The following is a 17,496-nucleotide window of genomic DNA, read 5'->3' as shown; positions in this document are numbered from 1 at the left end:
TGGTCAGTGGCTCTGTGTGAACATTTGCATGAGGTCTTTACTCAAGGAAGCCAGAGCCCTGACCAGTGTGCATGTCCCCTAAGTGATGTGTGCAGGACCCAGATCCTGCCCTCTCCCCTGACTCCAGCCCCAAATCCCCCTGCTCCTCTGGCCAGTGACCAGCTACTCCGCTAGGAGTCCTGAATGGGTTGCTCTTCAGCTTGTGGTGGGTATATATCAGGGTATATATTCATAAGAGAAAGATAAACATTTGAAATGTGACTGTTCATTTCTACCCACCTGCCTTCTAGCTTCTGGAAGAACAGAGTTTCCCTCTCTAGACCCAATCTGAGCCTTCATGGCTTCCTCTGATACAACTATTGTATTGCTAAAAGCAAATGGCATAGTCCATTCCCTACTCTAATGATAGAATTTTGCAGGAGCTAGATAACTTTTTTGCACAGTTTTTTTTGTTGTGGTTAAATATACATAATACGAGATTTACTATTTTAACCGTTTGTAAGTATACAGTTCAGCAGCGGCATTAAGTACATTCACATTGTTGTGCAGTCATCACCACCATCCATCTCCAGAATTTTTTTCATCTTCCCAAACTGAAACCTGTATACAATAAACTCTAATACCCCATCCCTGCCTGCAGCAGGCCCTGTCAACTACCAATCTACTTTCTGTCTCTATGAATTTGATGACTCTAAGTACATTATATAAGTGAATCATACAGTATTTGTTCTTTTGTGTCTGGCTTATTTCACTTCTTCTAGGTTCATCTATGTTGTAACATGCGTCAGAATTTCATTCCATTTTAAGGCTAAATAATACTTCATTGTATGAATATACCACATTTTGTTTATTCATTCATTTGTTGATAGACATTTGGGTTGTGTCCACCTTTTCACTATGAATAATGCTGCTATGAATATTGTGTTCAAATATCTGTTCAAATCCCTGCTTTCAATTCTTTTAGGTATATATCCAGAACTGGAATTGCTGAATTATATGGTAATTCTATGTTTGATATTTAGAGACCTAAATATCTGTTTAGGTATTGTTTTGATGGGAGTATGTGTTATTCTTTTCCATCGTTCAGGTCTAATCCCTTGCCTCTAATTGTATATTTTTCCTGTTAGAGACCTCTTCCACATAAAATTGCCTGTTATTGGTCTGAAGGGGTGCTGATAAGTTGCCGAATGTCTTGTAGGTTTGTGATGCTTCTTTTTCCTAATTCTATATATAGTAGTTTTGTTTTGTTCAAGACCAACAGGACTTGGTTGTCTTTTCCCTCCAGGTTTCAGCCCTGACCAGGCCCGCGTTTTGTCATGGCCCTCTACTTTGACCACCGCATAGAAGCCCCAGATGCAGTTGGGTCTCCCTCCCACATCAGTTGGCACCCCGTTCACCCATTCCTGGCAGTCGCTTCCATTAGCACAGCCTCAGGAGGCAGTGTGGATATATATCGGGAGCAAGTGAGTGCAGAAAGCAGCAATTCTGACTGCAGTAGCTTCTGGCTCTTGTCTCTCTTTTTTTCGTGTGTGTGTGTGTGTGTTTTTCTCACTGAGGTCCAAACTCCCAATATTATAAAAGCCCTATTATGTGAATAACTCTTTTACCCCTGCTATTTAGTTTTGGGGACATATTTAGGAATGCTCAAGGCAGAATCCACAGTCAATTCATGGTCACCAGCAAGGTTGTCTGTCCATCCCTCTCCAGCCTCCCGTTAGCCATTTGAAACTATTTGTTTCCTGGAGCTACCATAACAAATTATCACAAATTGGGTGACTTAAAACAACAGAAATTTATTCTCTCATAGTTCTGGAGGCCAGAAGTCTCCAACCACAGGTTAGCAGGGCCCTGTCCTCTCCGAAGGCTCTAGTGGAGGATCTGTTCCGTGCTTCATATTAGCTTCCAGTGTAGCCAGCAGTCCTTGGTGCTCCTCGGCTGGGACCTGTATCACTCCAGCCTCTCCCTCCATCCTCACACAGCCACCTGCTCTGTGTGGCCATGTCTCTTTCCTCCTCACATAAGGGCACCAGTCATACTGGACTAGGGCCCACTCTAATGACCTTGTCTTAACTTGATCATCTGCAAAGACCCTATTTTCAGATAAGGTCACATCACAAGTACCAGGGGTTAGGGCTTAACACATCTTTTTGGGGTGCACAATTCAATTCATAACAGAAACTTTCTAGACGCTCCTCCTACTTCACCAAGAAAGATGGATTTCCCACTCCCTCCTCTTCCCTCTGCAGTCTTGATGTCACCCCTGAAATTTCACCCAAGCAGCCACACTCATCAGTGATGGCTACATACGTGTCCTGCTGTCCCTGCCCCCCACACATTCCACCCTCTTGTAGGGTCCTCCGGAGAGCACACCTGAGGGTCTTCCTCACCCGGCCCCCTTCATCCAGGCCACCCCCTTCCCCGCCGGGCCCTCCAGCCTTCCCCCCGTCCCAGACAGGCCTGCCGTTGGCCCCCCCTCAGAGCACATCCAGGCCTCTTCTCCCTCTATTTCCTCCTCCTGGGGTTGCATTACCATCTATCAGTGGATGACTTACAAGCCTGCGGCTCTAGCCCACCAGTCCCCCCCAACCCCTGAGCAAGCCCTCCCCTCATACTCCACAAAGGGCAAACCCTCCTGGTATGCTCATCTTGGTCTCATCCCAGGTGTGGGTCAGTATTTGGCCCCAGTGCCAAGCACAGTGTCGCCAACTATTTCAGAGTAGATTCTAGCCTCCCTTCTGGGAGTCAGACAGCTCTCCAATATGTATCATAAAATTTTCTTTAGAGTAAATATTACTAAATCCAAAATAATAGCGATTTTAGATTTTTTTTTTCTGCACTGCGCAGCTTGTGGGATCTTAGTTCCCCAACCAGGGATTGAACCCGGGCCATGGCAGTGAAAGTGCCAAGTCCTAACCACTGGACCACCAGGGAATTCCCTAGATAAAATTTTAAATTTTAGAAAATTTAAAATATACTAGTACAAAACAAAGTGTACTTCCTGTGTTTCTAATTGGCACAAGGAGACCATTAGGATTTCAAAATAATGATTTATTGGATGATAATGAGGTCACAGATGTAGCAGGTGTAACTGAGTTTACTAGGAAGAGCCCAATAGAAGTACTGAGAACAAACTGAATTAATCTCTGAAAACACATTTATACCTTAAAACTACTGCCTTAGAAAATTCTAGAAAACACAAGAATATACCAGCACGTATTCAATTAGCTGTCACAGCAATGACATCATCACACATCACAGAGCTCCGGAAAACTGCACTGTACACTCATGAGAGAATGAGAGTTAACGGGGCAGATCATGTCTTCATATCATCCTGAACGTGACTTTGGCGTCACAGACCCCAAAAACGTTCTCGGGTCACCTCACTACACTTTGAGAACCTTGGGTCAACACACTTCACCTGCTGGCCCACTGCTTTTTGTAAATAAAGTTTTATTGAACTCCCTGGCGGTCCAGTGGTTAGGACTCAGAGCTTACACTGCAGGGGGCCCAGGTTTGATCCCTGGTCAGGGCACTAAGATCCCGCAAGCCACACGGCGTGGCCAAAAAAATAAATAAATAAAAATAAACGGAAAAAAATTTTAAGTAAATAAAGTTTTATTGATAAACTGGTCCATGGGGTCAGTTGAATGTTTACCTTACGCTTTCATAGTTCAGCTGAGGCAAGATGGGTGTTTCTATGAAAACTAAATAGAATATTTCCTTAACAAACTGCTCATTATGTCCTCTAGCTGATGTCATTCCATTGACGAGGCAGAAATTCTTAGAGTAGCGGCCACTCCCTGTAAAATAAAGAATTTACCTCGTGTGTCACAGGGTGAGTGCGTGCCAGACACGCATATCGAGAGGTCGTTCCGGGTCACCTCCCTCTGCTGGCACCCGACGCGGCTGATCCTGGCTATTGGCTGGGAGACCGGAGAAGTGGTCGTGTTTAATAAGCAAGACAAGGAGCAGCATGCAGTACCCCCGACGCAAACCGCCGACATCACCGTCCTCAACTGGAGCCCCAACGGGAACTGCCTGGTGTCGGGGGATAGGGTGAGCAGACACACTGAGACACTGACTTCAGATCTCTGCATTGCCCTGTCCATGCTCTTAGGGACCAAATTATTAGAAACTTGCCGTTGCCGAGTTCAACTGATTTTGTCGGCTGTCATGGCAGATTTTGTTTTATATTGGGAGGAAGGTTTGAATGTTTTATTCTACCATCTCACTCTGTGGCAAAAGTTTGTAATTTTTTAAATGAACCTTTCTAGGTAAGTACATTCACAAAGATGGGGTGGTGCTTCATGTACCCCCAAACCCCACCTTCCCTGAGCACACCGCTTCATTGCCTAGGAGTCCCTGGTCCTGATCATCTGGCCCAGGGCTTCCTAAGCAGGTCAGTTTGCCCCCAGGGGACACTTTGCTATGTCTGGGGAGATTTTTTGTTGTCACAGTGGTGGTGGTGGGGGGTGCTTTCTACTGGCATCTGGCGGGTAGAGGCCAGAGATACTGCTCAACATCCTCCGATGCTCAGGGCAGACCCCACAGCAGAGAATTACCAGCTCAAGAAGTCAACAGTACACAGGCTGAGAAACCTGGTCTAGATCTGTTTGATTCAAAAATGACAGCAGAAATTGTACAATGTGTTTATTTATTTTACATGTTTAAGGTAATACATTTACATGTTTCAAAGTTCAAAAAATACGAAAAGGTATATACTCGAAAGACTCTCCAGCCCCACCCCCATCCACTCCCTCCCCTTCCCTACCCTCCAGCACCTACAACTTCTTCAAGTCTCTCCAGCGCTCCTTCAGTACACACAGGAACACACAATGCATTCTCTCCCCAACTTCCAATTTTGAAAAATTTCAAACCTTTAGGGGAGTTGAAAAAGTAGTACAAACAACACCCTTGTACCCTTCCCATGAATTCAGTAGCTGTTAATGTTTTGACACATCTGCTCTCTCTGTATATCTGTATTTTTTCCCCACATATTTGAGAGTTTGTCACAGGCATCATACTTCATGCGTAAATGCTTTGGCATTGATCTCCTAGGAGCGTAACCACATGTGCTGTCACACTCAGGAGGGTGAAGCCCATGAACTGGTTTCCACTGCTGTGCCATCGGTGTGACAGCTTCTCCTGCTGTACCAGTAACGTCTGTGCTGATTTTGTCCTTACCCAGAAGCCAGCCAAGCACCACGCTTTGCGTTTGGCCGTCATTTCTCTTTGGTCTCCTTCATCAGAACTGGTCCCTGGTCTTGTCTTTTCTTTCTTCTCTCTCTTTTTTTTTTTTTGTCTTTCATGACATCAACATTTTGAAGGGTCCAGACTAGTTACCTTGTAGATTGTCCCTTGGTTTAGATCTGTGTGGTTGTCTCCTCATGACTGGCTTTAGGTTAAACGTCTTGGCTGGGAGCTTCACAGGGAGGGCGTCGTCCCCTTCCTATCTTCCTTGGTCCTTTTCACATGAGGGCAGTGCCCAGTGCACCCTGTTCTGTTTCTGGCTTTTCACCTGACGCCGCATCTTCCAGGTCTTTCCATCATGGTGCACGGTGAACCTCCTTGATCTCTTTTAACCTGCCCTTCATTACACCAACGTGTTATCATTTACTTCCTCAGCCTCTGTGGATAAACGGTCTCCAGTCCTTTGCTGGACAGGGACACAGTGGCTGGCCTCATGCTTTTGTCCTTTTGCGCATGTGAAAGTTTAGAGAAATTCCTGGAGGTGGGATCCAGGGCATGCGCTTGTGGTTTGGTGAGTGTCCCTACACCTCCCTCCATGGGGCTTGACCAGCTCCCACCAACCCACAAGCGTGTCGTATCCAAGCTCAGAATTTTGCCTGGAAAAGTGCTATATCGGTCGTGTTCTAGTTTGTGTTTCTCTTCTTCTTGAGGGTGAGTATTACTTAGAAGAGCCATTTATACTTCCTTTCTGTTCATATCACTCATCCACTGTTCTATTTATCCTTTTGTCTGGATTTTTCTTCTATTTTTCTAGTCTATTCCCACCTAATGGCATTGCTCTGCCCCCAGATTCCTATTTCTTTGGTGATTTTTCCCACCTCCTTGCTCAGAAAATCCCCTAGAGGAATAAAAGAATTCAGGGTCATTGAATGCCATCATTCTCATCTTGCCTTTATTAAGAAGCAACTAACAGAGTAGATGACTCAGGCACGAAACAAAGCCCAGGTTGGTGCTGACCAAGTCTTGGAGTCAGGATTTAAGAACAGAAATACCTAGCACTTCTCTAAGAAAATCTACAACTGTGCTGGTCCTAATTTCATACTGGCCTCAGGCAGAGAAGTAATAACAAATGAACAGACACGCTCAGAGCACTGACCTCTGAGACACCTGCTCGCAGGCTTGGCCCAGGGTCTTTTCCACTCTCCCACCAGAGACCCAGTTTGATTGCCATGAGACCAACCAAACCTGCTGAAGCAGGAAGACACGTGTAATCTGCAGCCCTCAGAGTGTCCCACGGTCTCCAGGGACAGGAGCAGAGCTCCGACATCCGGAACCGCGAGTGAGGTGTCTGCTGCCAGCGTCCGCCTCTCAGGGCCCCTTCCTGCACAGCCGTCTCTCTCCTGTGCCATCCGTCCAGGAGGCTGCTGGAAACAAAGGAATCCACCCGCTCCAGTTTCACCCCAGAGATGACCTGCCCTTCCTCCTCTGTCCCAAGTCCAGCTCGGGCCAGGTGCCCCCTGTGCAGCCACCCTTGGGCCTGGGGCAGTGGGGGGATCCCTGGAAGAGGACACCAGGCGGACACTTGGTTGGTGAAGAAGCGGGGAGCTTCTGCGTGTCCAGGGCTCATCTCCCTCGCACTCTCCTGCTGGACAAGAGTTGAGGGCGAGGAGCAAGTGCACCTACACAAGGGAAAGGGCAAGTCGCTTCCTGATCTCTGAGATAAACCATTAGTGAGGCAGCTGTGTGAAGTGACAATGTGTCCCGACAGTCGTATCTGGAGCCCTAACTTCACACTAGTCCCTTAGCACGTTCACCTCCTGCTCTGCTCGGGACTGGTTTCCCACCTGAGGGTGAGATGCTCTCGCTTTTCCTTCAAGTCTTACTGGATAAAGTTATTTGAATGAAGTGACCTGGAAGAAATGGCAGCGAGTAAAGAGACCACTCTGAACACAAAGGATCCCCCCTCAGGAGTAGTAAGAGGTGCAAAAACCACTTAGAATTTAGGGGCAATGAGCAGGAGGCCCCGAAGAGGCATCTGCTTTGCCATCTTCTACTTGGCGTCTGCATGTCTATCTGGTTACAGGAGACCTGAGGTGACCTCCTGTGGCCTCCCCTCCTCGTGTGTGTGTGTGTGTGTGTGTGTGTGTGTGTGTGTGTGTCCTTGTATCAGAACAGGGGTCTGCAGTATTCTGAGCAGAAACCACTGCTCCAGGGGCTCCGCGCATTTCCATCCTTCAACTTCTTCCCCAGCCCAACAGTCGGAGGATCTGGACGGGCTGAGTGCTCGTGTTTGTGTTCGGGAGCCCAATGAGCTGTCAGCTGGAAGCTCGTGTATACTCATAAAACAGAGAGTCATTTACTGTGTTAAAAATTAAGTGCTGGGGCTTCCCTGGTGGTGCAGTGGTTGAGAATCTGCCTGCTAATGCAGGGGACATGAGTTCGAGCCCTGGTCTGGGAAGATCCCACATGCCACGGAGCAACCAGACCCGTGAGCCACAACTACTGAGCCTGCGCGTCTGGAGCCAGTGCTCCGCAACAAGAGAGACCACGACCGTGAGAGGCCTGTGCACTGCGATGAAGAGTGGCCCCCGCTTGCCACAACTAGAGAAAGCCCTTGCACAGAAACGAAGACCCAACACAGCCAAAAATAAAAATAAATAAATTAAAAGAAGGCTCAACATTAAAAAAAAAAAAATAAGTGCTGGACGGGAGTTCCCTGGCAGTCCAGTGGTTAGGACTCGGCACTTTCACTGCAGGGTCCTGTGTTCAATCCCTGTTTGGAGAGCTAAGCTCCCGCAAGCTGCGCAGCCGGGCCAAAAAGAAAAAAGAAAAAGAAAAATTAAGTGCTGGATGATTGTACTTGCAGGGCGGAGCAGAAGGCCATCTCCACAGAGGCCGTGTGTGCCTAAAACACACAGCAGGGCCCAACTGCTGGCTCCTCTAGGAAGGAGGCTAGGTGACGGGGAAGGAAGCCTTCCCATTTCTGCCCTTATGTGTGTGTTTCACTCTGCAAGCATTATTTTTTTAATGTTATTTTAAGAGTAATTTGTAAATACAAAAAAACCAATAATGTTTTTATTCTTTTTTTATAAATTTATTTATTTTATGTATTTATTTTTGGCTGTGTTGGGTCTTTGTTGCTGCACGCGGGCTTTCTCTAGTTGTGGCGAGCGGGGGCTATTCTTCATTGCAGTGCGCGGGCTTCTCACTGTGCTGGCTTCTCTCGTTGTGGATCATGGGCTCTAGGCACATGGGCTTCAGTAGTTGTGGCACGCGGGCTCAGTAGTTGTGGCACACAGGCTCAGTAGTTGTGGCGCACGCGCTTAGTTGCTCTGCAGCATGTGGGATCTTCCCAGACCAGGGATCAAACCCGTGTCCCCTGCATTGGCAGGCAGATTCTCAACCACTGCACCACCAGGGAAGCCCCAATGTTTTTATTCTTATCTTTATAAAGCTGGCAAAGTCAAGCAGAATCTGTATAATAATATATGATTCGAATTCTATATATACTCGTGTTGCATACTATTTCTGATCTTATATACTTCTCTTAGAGGTCCACTGTACAAGTTGCTTTTTAAGGCCCACATTTTTTTTTTTTTTTTTGGCCGTGCCACACAGCATGCAGGATCTTAGTTCCCTGACCAGGGATCGAACCCGTGTCCCCTGCAGTGGAAGCGTGGAGTCTTAACCACTGGGCTTCCAGGGACGTCCCAAGGCCCACATTATTTGAAAATCATATTCTTATATACAGTAAAGCAATGTTACCCAGCATTGGGGGTATTGGAATGAAAGCGGCTTGAAAGAAGGGTGGGAAGATGACCTCACTGTCTGCTAAAACACCCATCTGACCGTGAGCAGGAAACAGACCTTGAGGACTGCTTGGGCAACGCAGCAAAGCGGCCTCAGGGTTCGAGGGAAACACTGCCATTTGACAAAGCTTAGCTTGTCCCAGCCAGAAGCCCTCCTGGAAAGTTGCTTCTGGACCAAGTCGTCGTCCCCACAACTTGAACTTTTTTAGCAGTTGTCTGAGCCATTAATTTGAGATTTTGATGACTTTGATGTTGAACATATAGTACACCTGGCACCCAGATCTTGGTTTCTGTTGGTTTCTTCCAATAAAAGGAACCAGAGCTCCTTGGAGAAATGGCTGATCCTCAGGCTGGGGCAGGACAGCAAGCCCAGAGGATCTGTAGGCCAGGACGTGAGGAGGTGCTCACAAACCCACAGCGACGGGCGCATCGAAGGGACAACAGAGCCGGAGGAAAGAACTCCCGATGGCAGAGCTGGAACAATTTGAGTATCTAAACAAACAAGGGAATATTGGGTCATAACCCAGAGTAGAAAATAAATATCCATGGGTCCATCCTTGTGTCCATATTGATGTAAATCTATGATTTAATAAATCAGTAAATGGTGGACAAGAGGCATATCTCTCCAGATGATCTAGGAGGTGAGACATAACTCCTCTTCCTATGTGTGGGCTGCACACAGTGACTTCCTTCCAGGCAGGATAGGATGGAAGGAAGAAGAAACTCTCCAGTGAGGGAGATCACAGACATGACCTCAGCAGACAGGTCACGCTGAGGGCAGGGACCCCTGATCCGACGTGTTGACAGCGGCACTTGACCTCTGGTCTTCCTCTCAAACCCACCACCCCGAAAACAATGAGAAAAACATCAGACAAATCCCGCTGGAGGGACATACTACAAAACCCCTGATCGGTCCTCCTCAACACTGTCCAGGCATCCAGAACAGGGGCATCTGAGCCACCGTCCCAGCCCAGGGGGGCCCAAGGAGACAGGGCGACCAGATGTCTGTGGGGCCTGGACAGGGTCCCAGGGCAGGAAGAACTGAGGAGAGGTGAATGAAGCACCAACTTTAGTTAGTATCATGCGCCACAGTAATGTAGGGTCAGTAATAGGAGAAGCTAGGTGTGAGGTATGGGACTTCTCTGAACTATCTTTGCCACTTTTCCTTAAATCTGAATCTATCCCAAAATAAAGATTTGTTTTAAAAACTGAACGTGTGACACTTGTTATCTCCAGGGAGTGAAGATGGGAGGGGGCACAGAGAGGAGTTTCTGGTTCCTTCATTGAACACTAGAATTGTTTTGAGTTTTTCATGGTGCACATATAGTAGTAGTATAACTTTTTTTTTTTTTTTTGCGGTACGTGGGCCTCTCACTGTTGTGGCCTCTCCCGTTTTGGAGCACAGGCTCCAGACGCGCAGGCTCAGTGGCCATGGCTCACGGGCCCAGCTGCTCCGCGGCACGTGGGATCTTCCCGGACCGGGGCAAAACCCATGTCCCCTGCATCGGCAGGCAGTCTCTCAACGACTGCACCACCAGGGAAGCCCATTAGTAGTATAATTTTAAAAGAAAAAAAGGAGTAAGCCCATGCTCTGTTGCACAGTGTCACTCTCACCCTCCACCAGTCACTTGCTAAGAATGTGACCTTGGGTTTTCCAGCTTGGTGTCCTGCTCTTATGGAAATTGGACCAAAGGGGTCGAGTACAAGGGGCATCGCTGCTGAAACACGAGTATGGAAAACACCTCACTCACTGCATCTTCCGGCTCCCCCCTCCTGGCGAGTAAGTAGAGCTCGGGTGGTGGCTGGCAGGCCCGGGGATGTGGCTCCTCCTGACACTGGAGGGGTCTCCTCTGTGGTTATACCACCTTCGTCCAGGGAGCAACGAGGAATCTCTGTCACATTTGCTCTTAGGGACCTCGTTCAGTTGGCAAAGGCTGCTGTGAGTGGTGATGAGAAAGCCCTGGACAAGTTTAACTGGAGGAAGAGCGGCTTTGGAAGTTTCCTGAAAATGGGACCTCAAGAGGGACTCTCATTCTTTGTCAGCTTGACCGATGGTAAGACACTCAGGTTGGGGTCTGGGGACACTGCAGTGTTTCCGAGTGTCTGGGAGATTATAAGCGAATGGATGGCATTTCTGCATAAAATTGCAGGCTGTGTGCCACTCCCAGATGGATGCCTTAGCCGGCTTGTGCAGGTGTTTATCCAGGATCCAAAGGGTGGCTTCACCTTGACCTGATAGAGACAAATTGAGCTTTATTTGCATTTGAAGGTTTTTCAGGAGGAAACTGTCCAGGATGTGCAGCCTCAGATGAATTGATGCCAGGGGTACCCGGCGTGGTCTCCAAGCCAGCAGCAGGGCTCAGCTCTGGGGTGGGTGTGACCGGGGCACGCTGGACCAGCAGCCCTGGCAGGGCCAGGCCGTCCATGCTCATTTAACACGGCTCCCCCACGGTATGCTAGGAGGCAGGCGGCGGCCAGTAGATGCAGTGTGAGGCTCAGAGAGATAGAGGGTCTCGTACACTCACGAGACGTTCATGAGTGCCTTCCCCCATGGGAAAGGGGCCCTTCCTGGGGTGATGGGGTTCGAGGACGTGTGTGGCCAGGCAGCTTAACCATGACAGGTGACAGCTGGGAGGGGCTGGGGCATTTGTCAGTTTAAAAGTAGAGAGGGGAGTTGGAGGCACCCAATGTGGGCACTGTGGGGGCGGCGGGGGCCCTGAGGGAGGAAGGAGACGTGGCGACTGGAGGCCTGGCTCTGCAGGGAGTGTCAGTGCTGCCCCCGCTCAGCGGCTGTGCAACTGGGGCAGATGATCCCGTATCTTTGTGCCTTAGCTTCCGAACATGTACAGTGGGGATCAGGATAGTACCTGCCCCCAGAGCCTCTGCACATGGAGCCTGCACACATCTGTGCCCAGTAAACACTAGTTACTGTTATGATTAGCCTCCATACAACCTTGAACCTTTAAGCTTAATAAGAACTCAAGTTGTCCACTGGGAGTGAGATGGGAGGTGGCGTGGAGGGTGAGGAGGCTCCCGAGAGCAGCAGAATGAACCCAATCCCGAGAACTCACAGGAGGTGCTGCCACCGTGCTCAGAAGCCTGAAAGCAGAACCAGGAGACAGCTCGGGGGCAAGAGGAGGGTATCCAGGCTGGGAGGGGCCCTGGGGCCGAGGCAAGGGCATGGGGAAGGCAAGAGGGTGCAGGCCAGACGCCAGCCAGCGATACCCGGTACCCGGGATGGAGGGTGCAGGCCGAGGCTCCGGGGAGGGTCATAGTTAAGGCCCCAGCAGACGGGTGACGGACGTGTGCCTAGGGGACTGAGATGACCAGAGCATGGAGGCTGTGCATCAGGAGGGTGGTCAGTGTGAGCGCTGGACAGTGGTGGAGGGAGGATGGCAGACACAGGGGTCCAGGCTGGACTGACCCAGAGATGGCAGACGCATGGGTCATGTGCCAGTGTTTTTAAAATGGCTTATTTGTAAATGGTTATGATGAAGATGTTTACATTGAAAGTGTCCCTAAGTAGGTAGAATGGCTCCCGGGGAGTGTCCGGCCTCCATGGACACGTCGCTTTCCCGCAGGGACCGTGCACTACGTGGACGAGAAGGGCAGGACGGCCTGGGTGGCATCCACGGACAGCTCCATTCAGGCGCTGTTCTACCTGGAGAAGAGAGAGGTGCTGGTGGCAGTCACTGAGAGCCTGCTGCTGTGTCTGTTCACAGTGATGCCCGAGGGTGTGGCCGAGGAGGTGATGAAGGTGAGGAGGTGATGGGGGGGTGCCCCAGGGGGTCTCCAGCCTCTCTTGCCCGCCTCACACACCCCTTCGTTTTGGTTGAGGAGTCTGTGTCTCAGGGCCACCACCAGAGCTTTAGCACCTTATTTATTGTGCACCATTGCGGTCACAGGTTGGGGAGACACCAGGAGACGGGGCCTCTCAGAGCCACGGGAGGTAGGGGGCTGTGGCGGGGACGCCTGGCTATGTGCAGACCTTGAGGGTTGTCACCAGTGTTCCCTCTGTGACACTACCGCTGGCCCACACATATGCATTGCTTTATCTGAGGGGTGTGTGACAATCACAACTCTGGATGCCCTGCCATCTGCATGGGTGCCTCGCCCCGGGCCGGGGCACTCACTTGCGGGAGGACGTTAGGAGGCCTGGGGCATTGGGTGTTGGTCAGGCAGTGCGTGCAGCTCCCTGAGGACTGCATGCCGCTCTCCTGCCACTTTCTTGGTTTACACCCAAGGATTCTATGGTTCTCAGAGGACTCCGAACCTTCCCTAAGATGCTCTGGTCAATACAGAAAAGTCGGTGTTCAGGGGTCCTTTGTGCACCTCTGTCTACACAGCAGTTGAAATGTGGTCACTGAGTCCTGTGAACCTGGCTTCAAATCCCCCCTCAGCCCCTTGCTGGCAGGTTTGCTCTGCACACAGGCTGTGACAAGCTGCCTCACCCAACGCGGGGCACCCCTGTCATTAACTACGTAATGTGCAGTGGTCACTGCTTTGGCCTGAAAGGCTGGGGCTGCCCTTCTAAGTGTCCACAGCCACCCTCACTTCCTCCGCTTGGTGAGTCTGCGGGGAGTCACTGCCAAACAGAAAGTACAGCTGCTGAACAGGGACCTGGTCTCGACAAGGGCGACGTGCTCCTTTCGGGTTGTTGTTGTGCAGGTAAAGCTGAGTGGAAATATGGGTCGCCGGGCAAACGTCGCCCTGATCAACGGCAGCCTTCTTGTGACCGCCACTGGGGAGGCAGTCCTCAGGTGAGATCCCGACTCTGCAGAGAGCGCTGGGGTTGAAAATTCTGTCCCACACAGTCTCTTGAGTACACTTTGTATTGGAGTGTAACATACATATAGAAAAATGCACAAATTATGACGAAGTGTTACTAATTGGGCACATCCATGTAACCAGCCCTGAGATGGAAGAACAGAACATATCAGAGACCCCAGGTATTCCGTCCGCACCCACAGCGGTCACACTGTCCTGACGTCTGCCTGCCTTTTTGATCCCCGGGTAGATGGAATCCCGTGTTGTGTTCTCTTGGGTCCGGCTGCTTTAGCTCATGTGACATTCAGGGGTTCTCCCTGGTTGGGTGCTTGGAGTTCCTTTGTTCTCATCGTGACCCGGTGTCACACAGGAACCCTCTTTTATTAACAACCGCTCCCTTTGTTATGAACAAGACGTAACATAGGTAACGTAACAACGACATACTTTTCTTCTCAGAGTCCAAAGGGCCGTGTCTTTTTCCTGATTTTTAAAGTTTGCTCTGCGAGTTGAACAAGACCCTCACAGCTGAGGGAAGCCCACTAACACAGTCCCCCCGTGGGACTTTCCTCCTTGCCTTGTAGATTCTGGGATTTAGAACGAGGAGAGAATTACGTACTGAGTCCAGAGGAGAAGTTTGGTTTTGAAAAAGGAGAGAACATGAACTGTGTTTCTTACTGTAGAGTCAAAGGTGAGACTTCCCAGCGTCAGAGGGAGAGCCCACCTCAGGCTTTGCTCTGGGCTTCACTGTGATGACGTGTAACTCAGGGCTGTTCTAAGAAGCATACCTCAGTTACAACTATGTCAGTCACTCGAGTACAGTCAGCCAAGAGCAAAAAAGAGGCAGGAAAGCTGTGTTGTCCCACGTAGTGGTCAAGGAGTTTGGTCAGGAATGTGACCAGCCTGGCTGTGTGAATTGGTGTCTGTCCCTCCTGAAACCTCAAGAAAAAGTCAGTGTGAGAAACATTAAATATATATGTGTACGTGGATGTGCGTATGTGTATACACACGCACACACAAATATGACAGAAAGAATAGGAGATGCACCAGAGCAGCACTTTCGTGCCCACTGAGTGCTAAGTGCTGTCTGGCATTGGGAAAGCAGCCCTGAACACAGTCAGGCAGGCTCCTCTCTCATGGGAGAAACCAGAGAGCAAGCAGCACCCCCCCAATCCCCCATCCACACATGTACACACTGTGTCACTGCGAGTAGTGAACTCCTGCTAAAGAAGACACGGCCAGGTAAGAGGCTGGGCAGTTCCTGGACGGAGGGCTGACGGGCTGGTATTTTAGAGAGGGTGGTCAGAGAAGGGAGCTTGCTGCTGTTTTTATCCCTTTTCAACTCAATGTGAACTTTCTTTTTACCTACAGGTCTTCTGGCAGCAGGTACCGATAAAGGGCGCGTAGCCATGTGGAGAAAAGTGCCAGGCCCCCAGAGCAGCCAAGGGGTGGAGGGCAAAGACAGGTGGACCCTTCAGATCCCCACTGAGCTCGAAGGAAACATCACGCAGATAAAGGTACACCTCGACGGGGCGCTGGGTGCACTCATTTTCTGCAGAATTGGAGGCAGTAATTGCTCTGAACCTATTTTTGTCAGTTATTCAAATTAAGATAAAAAATAACAACAGTAAAATATTTTTAAAGGCCTTTTGGGTTTCAGAACTACAGATAAGGGATTGTGGATCTGTAGTAATCTATATTTATCTTTTTAAATCTATCTACCTGTCCGTTTATCTCTATCATCTATTTATCTTATTTATTTATTTATTTGGCTGTGCCGCACGACTTGCAGAATCTTAGCTCCCCGACCAGGGATTGAATCTGCACCCCAGCAGTGGAAGCGCCAAGTCCTAACCGCTGGACCGCCAGGGAATTCCCGCCCCAGCTTCCTCTTAGTGCTCCAAAACTCCACTGTTTTCTGGTCATCCTGAGGCTTGAACTTGCCCATATTCTGTTTCAAACAAAGTCATTCTGTTGGGGAGCTTGCTGTTCTTGTGGACTGCCTTTCCCCTCAGGAAAAGATTTCTGAGTCACTGCTCCACAGCCTGGTAGTGGGGAGAGTAGCTGGCTTTCTGGGGTGACACCCTGCTTTGGGAGCTGGGAGCTGGGAGCTGGGCACAGGAGCCTCTGGTCCCGGATGGCCTCTCCCAGAGAGGAGCAAGCTGAGGCGAGGGCCTGGGGGCCCAATGTCGTCTGGCTCCCGCTCCTGATGCAGAGCCTCCCTCCGACCCACCTGGACCTGGCCTCTGTGCCGGAGCTGGGGGAGTGAGAGATGCTGGCAGCTGCCCCTCCCAGGAAAATGCCGGAGGAGAGGGAGCCCCGGTTTCTTGGCCAAACCTGCCTGCCGAGCTCACCTGCCACAGACTCTGCTCTTCTTACCAGACTTAGTAGACTTTCTTTAATAAGTCTTTCTTCATTTACTCTGTGCCCAATTCCCAGAGAAGTACATGGTTGTGTTTTCATAATTTTCACCAGTTATGCCTGTTATGTCCTTGGGGCTTCTCACCTGCCTTTCTGGAACTTGCCTCTCAGATCTGCTCTGTGTGAATTTTTTTTTTTTTTTTTTTTTTTTTGATTTTTGGCTGCACCAAGTGGCACACAGGATCTTAGTTCCCTAATCAGGGATCGAACCCATGCCCCTTACAGTGGAAGTGCGACATCTTAACCACTGGACCGCCAGGGAAGTTCCTGAATTTTTTAAGATAAAGTTTACTTAATCTATACTAATCAGGAAATGAAAACTTACATGGTAAACAGTTTAGTGATACCTTAGAGCAATTTTGGGAATTACTTTTAGATCCTCATCTTAGGTCATAAATAAACATAGTTTCTGGATGAATTAACGAGTTAAATATTTTTAAAAGTTAGGTCAGGGACTTCCCTGGCGGTCCAGTGGTTAAGACTTCGCCTTCCAATGGAGGGGGTGTGGGTTCGATCCCTGGTCGGGGAACTGAGATCCCACATGCCTTGCAGCCAAAAAACCAAAACATAAAACAGAAGCAATATTGTAACAAATTCAATAAAGACTTTAAAAATGGTCCACCTGTTAAAAAATGAAAATAAAATTAAAAAAATTAAAAGTTGGGTCAGAATAACTGGCTAAAAACACAGAATATAATCAGATCTGTAGAGAAAGTGTAACTTTCTTAGATTTTAAGTAATAAAAGAAGTTGCAACAGCAGAGGGACAAGGTTGAGTCCATAAGAACATGTCACACTGGGCAATGTGAACAGGAAGGCTGGGATGAAAGGAAGACTGAGCTGGGTAAATATTAACTTTCAAGGGTTAATCTCTAAAACACCAAATTTTCCCAATTTTCAATGCATAGTTTTTTTCTTCATTTGAATACCAATCCCAGTTGATGTGTACATTGAAAGTATTTTTGTTTTTTGTGGGAGAAGAAAGGTGCTGTTTTAAACTGATGGCTCATCTTACCTTTAGTGATATCTTAGAATAAAGGACATGAAAAATACTCACATTTATAAGAAAAATATTAAGAATGCCAATGGAGGGAATTCCCTGGTGGTCCAGTGGTTAGGACTCGGTGCTTTCACTGTGGGAGCCTGGGTTCGATCCCTGGTTGGGGAACTAAGCCTGCATGCTGCACTGTGCGGCCGAAAAGAAAAGAATGTAAATGGATAAGTGATGAAGGAGAGTGCAGATAATTTACCTAAGGGTGGTTAGTAGAATCCATGGAAAACATGTAACCTCAGTGGTAATGAAAGAAATGCCC

General features: G+C 48.9%; 1 protein-coding gene across 2 annotated transcripts in view; it reads left to right on the top strand.

Moving 5' to 3' along the window:
• Positions 1–1,316: 1,316 nt before the first annotated feature.
• Positions 1,317–17,496, top strand: part of IFT140 (intraflagellar transport 140) — a gene marked incomplete at its 5' end in the record, with an annotated part of 67,643 nt that continues 51,463 nt past the window's right edge. For both annotated transcript variants that reach the window (XM_079719501.1, XM_079719500.1), the window contains 8 exons: positions 1,317–1,463; positions 3,835–4,056; positions 10,658–10,779; positions 10,911–11,053; positions 12,581–12,756; positions 13,668–13,759; positions 14,348–14,454; positions 15,135–15,280. In XM_079719501.1, the coding sequence (XP_079575627.1) occupies positions 1,317–1,463; positions 3,835–4,056; positions 10,658–10,779; positions 10,911–11,053; positions 12,581–12,756; positions 13,668–13,759; positions 14,348–14,454; positions 15,135–15,280 (1,155 nt within the window). The remainder of the gene's footprint in view (positions 1,464–3,834; positions 4,057–10,657; positions 10,780–10,910; positions 11,054–12,580; positions 12,757–13,667; positions 13,760–14,347; positions 14,455–15,134; positions 15,281–17,496) is intronic.

Source organism: Hyperoodon ampullatus (genome assembly GCF_949752795.1).
Source record: "Hyperoodon ampullatus genome assembly, chromosome: 14".
Classification (NCBI taxonomy): Eukaryota; Metazoa; Chordata; class Mammalia; order Artiodactyla; family Ziphiidae; genus Hyperoodon; species Hyperoodon ampullatus.
This window is presented reverse-complemented; position numbering and strand designations above follow the sequence as displayed.